Raw genomic sequence first — 10,380 nt, forward strand, 5'->3', positions numbered from 1 at the left:
TCACGTTGTTATACATGTGCACTTAAATTAATGTTCAGCACAATATTTAAGTATCCCATCTAGTCACACTGACACGATTGCCCAAGCAAAGTTTGATAATATGATATAATTAATCATCAAGTCAATGGCTCTGAAAATAATAATAATAATAATAATAAATAATAATAATAATAATAATAATAAAAAAATTCTTGCTTGACAACCACATAATCTATTCCATCCTTCTTCAAGTACTTCTGATTAAAAAAAAAAAAAAAAAAAAAAGCCAAACCTGATGAGCGACAAAGAGTTGAAAATTAGCGGAGAAGGGAAGGTGGTGTGTGTAACAGGAGCTTCAGGTTACATAGCTTCATGGCTGGTCAAGCTCTTGCTTCAACGTGGCTACACTGTCAAAGCCTCCCTTCGTGACTCAAGTTAGTGCTTTTTCTCTATTGCCTTTTTTTCTTTAAAAAAAAATAATAATAATAAAAAATTTCACATAATAAGTCCTTAGATCTAATAAATCGTATTAGGAATCGACTGGTTAAAGCCTACATAGATGAGTGTGCGTATGTGCTGATCTATGTATGTATGTATGTACGTACGTATGTTTGTTTGTATGTATGAATGTGTTGAAGAGAAAAATGAAAAACAGAAAAGATGCTATTAAGCGTTGTTCTTTCTGAGAAATAACAAACTCACAAAATTCTGCAAATAGTAATTTTATAGAATTACGATTACTCTGGATGCCATTGATGTTGTTTATAGCCAATTTCATGTTTGTTCCAACAATCATGCCATTTTGACTCAGTGTTTTAAATTTAACTCATACATCTATTGAAACACACTGTTTCAATACTCATATTTGTTATCTAATAGACATTTAAATATGGCAAGGCAACGACCCAGATTTAAACTCTAAAAGACACAATTGAAAAGGATAAGAATCTTGGGCAACGTTCATTTTACCAATTCGAGTTTTGCTACAGTAAAAAACTCTCAGAAAGTCACATTTAACTTTTTTGCTACAGTAAGAAGCTCTCACATAAAATCGCATCTCAACTCAAATTAAAAACTCGAATCAGTGAACTAAACGGGCCCTTGCTTTTTGCGAAGATTTGTACGTAATTGCATACACTTGGAGTATACACTTGTCACTTCCTTTTAGGTTTCCAACTTGTGACTTTTGGAACTTCACCACAAATATTACCATCTCCTAGCAGAATGTGTGTGTGTATCATGTATGTGTGTGACATGTCTGAGTTCTCTGCCATTTGAAAAAAGTCTTATTTGTGTTTGTTGATGTTGTGGCACAGACAATCCAAAGAAAACGGAACACTTGGTTTCCCTTGAGGGGGCCAAGGAAAGGCTTCATTTGTATAAAGCAGATTTATTGGAAGAAGGATCCTTTGATGCTGTTGTTGATGGATGTGAATGTGTTTTTCATACTGCTTCCCCTGTGAATCTCTCTCCCACTGATCCACAGGTTAGTCCTTCTAATGTCAATGCCTGTAAGTAATTGGATAATATGTATCACTGATCAATTTATAAAGACTGTATATGTGTGCATGTGTATGTATCTGTATTTCAGGCAGAATTGATTGACCCTGCAGTGAAGGGAACACTAAACGTTTTGAGGTCATGCACAAATGTTGCTTCTCTGAGGAGGGTGGTTTTAACATCTTCCGTGGCTTCGGTTTCGTACAATGGGAAAGCTCTGACGCCAGATGTGGTTGTTGATGAGACATGGTTTTCAGATCCTGTTTTCTGTGAGAAATCAAAGGTGTGCAATTATGTGTTTAACCTAAGTTCTGTTTATCTATTTGTAAGTTTATTATTTACCCTGGTTTTCTTTGAATTTCTAGAGATTTTCGGTTTCATAATTCGTTTGGCGAAATTAAAACTGCCTTCCCATGTTTGTGTGAACATTTTCTTATCACGAGAATTAAACTCGGGTCGTCTTTGGATTAGGAAATCGGATGCTTTCCATACTTACTCAAATTCCGCAGAGTCAACGAAGCACTGATTCTTTGGTAACTTTTGAGCAGTGTCTTTTATGGAGAAGAATAATTTGCATCTGTATTCTCTCTTACAGTTTTGGTATATGCTGTCAAAAACCTTAGCTGAAGAGGCTGCTTGGGAATTTGCAAAAGAGAACGGGATTGACTTGGTCGCAATAAATCCAGGACTTGTGATTGGCCCTTTGTTACAGCCAACTCTTAATCTGACGGTGGAAATGCTTCTAAATCACATAAACGGTATATCTTTTTTATTGTAATTGAGGCAACTCAAGCTATAAAGAACCAACTAATTAGTTTGTCTTGAAGTAACTATTAAATTAGTCACATATAGTATTTGTGTTATGTAATTTTTCATTTTCTTTTTGGTTTCAGGGGCTCAAACGTTCCCCAATAAAGTGAATATGTATGTTGATGTTAGAGATGTGGCATTAGCACATATTCAAGCATTTGAAGTTACTTCAGCCAGTGGAAGATATTGTTTAGTTGGACATGTTGTGCACATTTCTGAGGCCCTCGGCATTATAAAACAACTCTACCCAACTCTAAGCATTCCTGGAAAGTAAGTTATCTTTTGTAAAAGATATATAAAATGGAGCTTTTATATGCATACACACACATAGATATCTTATTCTATCAAACAACACTATATGGCACCGATGTTGCTGAGCGACTAATAGAAGGTGAATTCCGCAGCATGGAATGGAACCCACGAGTGTGACTTGCCTTCTATTAATGGTTGCGCTTAGCACCAGTGGCGTCCTTAACTACTTTTTCATTCTATATCAGCTTATGTTTCTCACTTCTGAAATTTACTGACCACATCATGACATGTGATTATTGTTGGTAGATGTGAAGATGACAAGCCTCTCCTGCCGAAACACCAAGTATCAAAGGAGAAAGCAAAAAGTTTGTGTCCTAACTTTACCCCTTTGGAAGTGAGTCTAAAGGACACTGTTGAAAGTCTGAAGAGGAAGGGTTTTCTCAACTTTTAATTGTGATTGTATTATCTTTATAGATTTAGTGTGACTTGTGATGAATGAAAGTTTTTCCGAAATGAAGCATTTGTATCCTTTCTGTTCCACTTGCTCCGACCTTATATTGTAATTTGTTAATTGGTTAAGAGTGGTTATCAGTGCGGCGATTCAAATTTCTCCACTCTAACTAGCTAGCTCATATGTCAGTTTATTGTTGTAATATAAAGAGATTTCAGGACAAATAGCCTTTTTGAAGGACATTTTTAATAAATGGCCGAAATTTTACAAAATTATAAAAATGACCGTTTTTATTAACTTAGTGTTCAATCATTGATCGACTCAGCGGTTAATTACTAATTGACTTAGCGGTTAATCACTGATTGACTCTATTTTTTCACTGATTAACTCGATTATTTTTTATTATTAATCAACATTAATTAATAAATAATTAACTAAAATTAATTTATAATTAATCAATTTTAATTAACAAATACATGTTTATTAATGGTGAACAATTAATAAATCAATAATGAATCGGTTAATCACTCATTGACTGTTTATCAAGAGTACTGATTTAATGTGGTCTACAAATCAACAACTAATTGACTCTTGTAAATAAAACAGTCATTTTTATAAAATAAAAATATTCGACCATTTATAAAAAAGAGGTGGTTAAAAAAGCCACCGGCCCAATTTCCCTAATATAAATCTTGCAGGTTCTTTACTCTTTCCATTGCAGCAAAAGAAACGACCTGTGTGTGTGTATGATTAAGAAAATAAAAAGGGAAACCATCGTATAGAAACAAGCACAACATGGTCCCAAGGAGAAACGAAATGTAAAAGAAAAACTGAAATTATGAAAACGATATCTTGTATTAAATATGTGAAACGATATGTCGTATGTAAGCAGGGGGCTTTCGGAGTCTAGTGTATTTAAAGAATAAATAATAATAATAATAATAAACATATCAAGAAAAAATGGCATCAGTTGATAAATTACTAGGGAGCCAAGTAAAATTAAATCCAAGCAAGGCAGTTGAAAGCCTTGCTTCTTACTTAATAAAATTCTATTAATAGACATATTAGAAGTTTACCTTTTATTTTAGTACATAATTTTTTTTTGTACAGTACTGAAATTAAATTCTGAATCTAATAAAAATAAAAATAAAAACACGAGAATCATGAATCACAATTGTCTAGCAGAGTTATTTTTTTAATAACATTGGTATTTGTAAATAATTTCTTTGAAATATACATAGGTCGTATTCTACAATTAAATTTATTTAGCGGACTAATGGTCTCTCAGGTGGCGATCACGATGATAAGTCGATATAGTGCTTGAATGACGTAAAGTGTGAAAAAATAAATGAACACACGAATTTATAGTGGTTCCACTGATAATTTCAAGATACGTCCACTATGGGGTCTTGAGGGTTTCACTATATAATGAAAATAGTACAATTACAATGCTTCTGTGAGAATTGTAGAAGAATGAGGAGTTTTAGAGAGAGAGTCTAGCCGTGATGTGAGGGTTCTAAGATGTCTAATTCACGATCTCCATCCCTTAAGGAGAAGGTCTTCTATTTTCCTTTTCTCTTGGATTAGATAGTTTCTATTTTTCTTAGTTGATTTTTCCTTTTCTTGTTTTCATATTGGCTTCTTGGGATATTTCCTCTTTATTATTGATCCGATGTGACCCTTTAATATAGAATTTAGCTGAGATAATCCTTGTCGCCTCTAAGGAATCTCTCTCCTTAAATATCGGTGGTGGTCTCTACACTCATCCTATCGTCAGTCTTCTCCAATCGTCTTGAGTCGATCTGATCTCCAATTAACTTCAGTCAATTGGAGTTGACTATATTTTTCTAAATGTTGTCTACGTGATCGTGGTGCGGATTTTAACCCTAACAACATATATTCTATCCCTTTGTAACATATTTTTGCACTACTAAATTAAATTAGTAGCCCATCTGTCACAATGACACCGCAACCTATGTCAAGTGTGACAATATAATATAATTGTCAGACCAGTAGCTGCCAATTCGTAGCTAACCGATACAAACTATATTGAAAAATCCATCTTTTCTCAAGTTCAGATTTTTTTAAAAAAAAAAAAAGAAAAAAAAACACTATCCAGCCTTTAGTTTATATCGTCTTTTGAAGTTAGAATGTCTTTCCCAATCTCGTCTCCTGTTGTCGTTTTGGGTTAATGTGTTTTCAACTGGTATCGTCTTTAAGTTCTTGACATTTTAGAGTAGTGTCGTTTATGGGATAGTGGGTGTTTTCTCATGTTACCAACTTACACTTTATATTTTTGCTTTGTCGTCCTTTCTTATAATTCATAACTGCCAATTTTAGTTGTCATTTTAATTACGTGTTTTGTCCTTCTTCCATCGTTGTTGCTTTTCAGATGTTATATATTTTTCCTATTGATGTCAGCTTTGAATTCATTGTCGTTTACGTTCTTAATGTGGTAGCCTGAAATTACTGTTTTTTTCCCTTAAAAAAAAAAAGAAATTACTGTTTTTTTTCTCTACATGTCGTTTTTCTTTGTTGTTGTCGTCCTCAAATGTTTTTTTTTCTTTTTGTCGTCTTGGGATGGTCTAATGTGTGGGTATGATTTCAATTTCAGTTTAAAACTTATTTATGGATATTGTTGTTGTATTTTCATTTTCTCGTGTTCCTAATTATATTATTCTTATTTTTTACGTCGTTTCTATTTGTTTTGTTGTCGTTTTGTATGTTTTTTACTTTTTTTTTTCTCTTTTTTTTTGTGCATTATGTTGACTTTGTTGTTGATTTTGGTATTTCATCGTTTGATGTGCATCTACTTTTGTTGTAGTTTTTATATATTTGTCCTCTAGATTTTTCTACCGTTTTTTCCTTTTGATGTCGTTTTCTGTTTTTTGTCATCTTCAACATCTTCGCTAACCTGCCCGTTGCGAAAGGTTGTTTTCTAATTAGTTGCTATTCCTTCTTAAATTTTTGTTGTTTTCTTCCTGTTTGTACTTGTTACAGTAATTAAAAATAAAAATAATTAAAAAAAATAAAAGAAAAGAACCGGACATTGTTGTTGCTTTCTTCCCGTTTGTACTTGTTTGTACTTCTTTTTGCCGAATAATATGCCAACTGCAAAGGAGCTCTTTTTAAAAATAACTTAAATAGATTGGTTTATTTATTTTTATAATTTTATAAAAATTAAAAATTATAAAATATTTTGGAATAATTCAGTCTAATTTTTTTTTATTGTGCAATTAAAATTCCGTTCGTTTTGATATTTAAATTTTTAATTTAAATTAAGATGTGATATTTTTTAAAAAATTTTAATGATAGAAATTAAAAATTAAAAATTTAAATTAATAAAATAAATAAAATTTAAATGAATCATTTGGTGTAAATGTACAAAAAATAATATTTTACTGACTTTATTTCGTACTATAGTTATTCTGGCGAACTTCCCAAGTGCCAAGTACTTGAAAAACAATCAATTGCAACATTTATTGAAATCACCAGGAGTCATTTTTCAACATCTACTCAAATCTCAACTTACAAAACAAAAACTAACTTCACCGAAGCTTCTTTCTAAGCTGCCAAAAAGATGAGTGGGTCAGAAAAAGTGGTGTGTGTAACTGGAGCTTCTGGTTTCATTGCTTCATACCTTGTCAAGCTCTTGCTTCAACGCGGTTACACTATCAAAGCTTCTGTTCGTGATCTCAGTTAGTTCTCTTTTACTCTTTTCTTCATACTTGTTTTAAAAAAAATTGAGCAATTTGGGAAACACAAACAATAATAGTACAAGTGCGTTTTTTTTTTTTTAAATCTCATGTGAGTTGTGATGATTATGTATGACACAGATGATCCAAAGAAAACAGAACACTTGGTTTCACTTGATGGGGCTAAGGAAAGACTTCATTTGTTTGAAGCAAATTTGTTGGAAGAAGGATCTTTTGATTCTGTTGTTGATGGATGTGAATGTGTCTTTCATACAGCTTCTCCTGTGAATCTTTCTCCCACTAATCCACAGGTTAGCCAATTTTCTTTTGAACCCTTCATGTAATTTTATAAACAAAAAATAAATAATAAAAAAATCTTTGTTTTTTTTTTCCCCTCAAATTTTAGTGAAGAATTACAAGTATTTCCTCCATATACCAGGTTGAACTGATTGACCCTGCATTGAAGGGAACACTCAACGTTCTCAGATCGTGTACAAAAGTACCTTCTCTAAAGAGGGTTGTTTTGACATCTTCCATAACTGCAGTTTTGTTCAATGGGAAACCTCTCACACCAGATGTACTAGTTGATGAGACTTGGGTTTCGGATCCCGCTTTCTGTGAGAACTCAAAGGTGATTTCTTTGCGCTTTTTATATCACTTTTCAACTTCTATCTTTAGTTTCTTTTCCAATTCAATAGTTTTACAAAGGCTTATATATATGAAGGATAATTATACTAGGAATATGCTATAGGATAAGTAGAAGAAGTGACACTTAAAGCCAATACTGTGTTGAGTTTAGTTTGATTCATATTGGTAAAGCTTGTAGGACCCTAATAAACTTTAATTCTTTCTTTGGTTTCAGGTAAAATAGTTTGGTTGGAAGTTTGACATGAATGGAATTTTTGTTTCTCAACTTATCCCTTTTTTTTTTTGTTTGTTTTCGTTGTTACCATCATAAACCATTGAAAGTTTTTCCTTCATGTAAAAGTCCAGTATTGCTTAGACAAAAGATTGATGAATTTTACTGCTCCAGCTTTGGTATGTGCTTTCTAAAACCTTAGCTGAAGAGGTTGCTTGGAAATTCGCAAAAGAGAATGGGATTGACTTGGTAGCTATAAATCCAGGTTTTGTGATTGGTCCTTTCTTACAGCCTACACTTAATCTCACTGTGGAGACGATTCTGAACCTAGTAAATGGTACATTTCAGAACATTACCAGCTTACTTTGTTTACTTCCAAGTGTCTAGTAATGTAAGAGTTTTCAGAATGGGCCAGGCCTAACAAACCAGCCATTGGGGCCGGTGCCAGGCTCGGTCCATATAGGGCCCATCGGCCTATTCGGCCAAACTGGGCCCCATTTTCCATCCGCTGGCCTGGCCCATTTTTACATGTCTTACTAATGTAGAAATAGAGAAGGCTTTGGACACATCAACCTTTCAAGACTGACCTGAAATTTTTGATGTTCTTTAGGGAAATATCTCAAGGCACAGAGGGTTTTACAAGCTTTTCCACCACTTTAGAATGGTCCAATGATAACTGTATGCTGATTTTTTCTTTCTTTTTTTTTTTTTTTACCTTCTGTTTTCTTTTGTAGGAAGAGCTCAAACATTTCCCAACTCAGTCTATAGATTTGTTGATATCAGAGATGTTGCGTTGGCGCATATTCAAGCATTTGAAGTTGCTTCAGCTAGTGGAAGATGTTGTGTAGTTGGAAATGTTGTGCACATTTCCGAGGCTTTGAACCTTTTAAGACGACTTTACCCCGCTTTAAGCATTCCTCAAAAGTAAGTTAATCTCATCTATACCTCCTGAACATAAGGGTCCAATTTGTCTCCCAAAGTTTAAGGAAACGTTTGGTTCATGGATTCAGAATTATTATTCAGAACCATTCTCATTTTACGTGTGTTTTTTGTAAGAGAAAATATTATAGCGTGCCACGAACCATGATCCATGATTCAAATCATGGCACGAATTCCCCTTCTAAACGTCCCTTAAAACTCCCACTGACTCTCTAATTTTTGCTTAACCCCGCGAATCATGGCACGAATCCCCCTTCCAAACGTCCCTTAAAACTCCCACTGACTCTCTAATTTTTGCTTAACCCCGCTTCGTTGGAATCTATGTTAAAACAAACAGAAGTCAGAAAACAAAAAAAAGAAGGAGTTATGTGTGATCATATCATAGAGTCTCGTGTAATTGAATTTTACTATGTCATATGTGATAAAGCTTCTTGAGCAACAAACTAGTTCATGCTTTTATCCTCATAATTTTGCAGATGTGAAGATGACAAATCTGCCATGCTAACATACCAAATATCAAAGGAGAAAGCAGAAAGCTTGGGAATTAATTTCACTCCTTTGGAAGTGAGTTTGAGGGACACTGTTGAACTCCTCAAGGAGAGGGGTTTCCTTAAGGTTTAAGTTGTTAATGCTCTAATGAATAAAAGCTCTTGCTATCAAGATGACTATTTTCCTTCTATAATTAATAAAGCTTCTGTTATCATTACGCTTTCTAAGATTAATCTTCCAGGCAAATGCTTCACATTATATACACATTCAAAATCAATATTATTTTTAAAATATTTTCCTTAATGCTATTAAAAATAATCAGTTGATTAAACATGATATAAAGTATTTTTATTTATCATCATTGGTAAGTGCCAATAGATGAATAGAACATAACCACAAGACATCGAGAAATAAAATTACTTGATCCGAAATTACTGTTGGACGTTATTGATGTATTATTTAACGTTAATTTCTCATCAAATTCTACCTTAAAGTAGAGTTCAAATTCATTTGGCGGTAAGTTTAAAAAAGGAAAGAAAAAAAATACTATTAAACACTTTTTTTTATACAATACGAGATCGAAGTCACAATTTTTTCTTGAATCTCATCCCACTCAACCCTCTAGATACCAGTAAACAAACTAGTTTCGATGCACAAGTGCTGGAATGGTAATAAATAGTATTTTTTCCACAACATTACTCTACTTTAAAGATAAACATAATAGTTATAGTTTTGACCAAAAAGAGAAAATAATAATTTATCATTATTTTTCAATAGATCAGTTTTATTAAAAATGTAATAATTTATCATAATAGTGTTTAAAAATAATAATATCATTTATTTTTATCATTATTTTTCAATCATAGTGTATTTAATACTCCACTAACAATTGGCCAAAAGTAACCTTACTTTAGGTGTGGGACCCATTAGGCTAAAACATTATCGTGTAGAGTGGTCTATGGTGAGAGTAGAGGCGGCAATAATCTCCGTAAGGGCAGGGATCGCACGGATGGGAATGAGGAATAATAATTGAGGATCGGACGGACGGAGATAAAGATAAATGCCTAATTTGGTAGTGTTGTAGATTTTAAAAAAATTATTTTTAGTTGTGCTAAAAGAATAAATAATTATTATAAAAAGTAGTTGAGTATTTGATAAACTATAATTATAATAGCTGTGTTGATTTTAAAATTAGTGTAATAGCGTTTGATAAATTATGAGATTAAATTACTGTTAATAGTTAAAAATTATAACTATTTTATATTATACTATAATATAATGTATATATATAATTATAAAATAATATATATTTATTATTATATTTAATATAATAGAAAAAATTATTATTATATAATATATTATATAATTATGATATAGAATATAATAATATTATTAAAATAATAACT

The 10,380-nt window shown here is 32.4% G+C and overlaps 2 protein-coding genes across 2 annotated transcripts; both read left to right on the top strand.

Moving 5' to 3' along the window:
• The first annotated feature begins 270 nt into the window (after window positions 1-270).
• On the top strand, window positions 271-3,224 carry LOC112091793 (cinnamoyl-CoA reductase 1-like). Its single transcript, XM_024166275.1, has 6 exons — window positions 271-413; window positions 1,296-1,465; window positions 1,571-1,762; window positions 2,075-2,237; window positions 2,373-2,559; window positions 2,848-3,224. Exons 1-6 carry the CDS (start codon window positions 275-277, stop codon window positions 2,990-2,992), a joined length of 996 nt encoding a protein of 331 aa, XP_024022043.1. The 5' UTR covers window positions 271-274; the 3' UTR covers window positions 2,993-3,224.
• A 3,345-nt stretch (window positions 3,225-6,569) lies between these two features.
• On the top strand, window positions 6,570-9,106 carry LOC112091796 (tetraketide alpha-pyrone reductase 1-like). Its single transcript, XM_024166279.1, has 6 exons — window positions 6,570-6,690; window positions 6,829-6,998; window positions 7,127-7,318; window positions 7,721-7,883; window positions 8,281-8,470; window positions 8,962-9,106. The coding sequence occupies exons 1-6, from the start codon at window positions 6,573-6,575 to the stop codon at window positions 9,104-9,106; spliced, it is 978 nt and encodes a 325-aa protein (XP_024022047.1). The 5' UTR covers window positions 6,570-6,572.
• The last annotated feature ends 1,274 nt before the right edge of the window (window positions 9,107-10,380 follow it).

Source organism: Morus notabilis, unplaced genomic scaffold, assembly GCF_000414095.1.
Source record: "Morus notabilis unplaced genomic scaffold, ASM41409v2 Scaffold340, whole genome shotgun sequence".
Taxonomy (NCBI): Eukaryota; Viridiplantae; Streptophyta; class Magnoliopsida; order Rosales; family Moraceae; genus Morus; species Morus notabilis.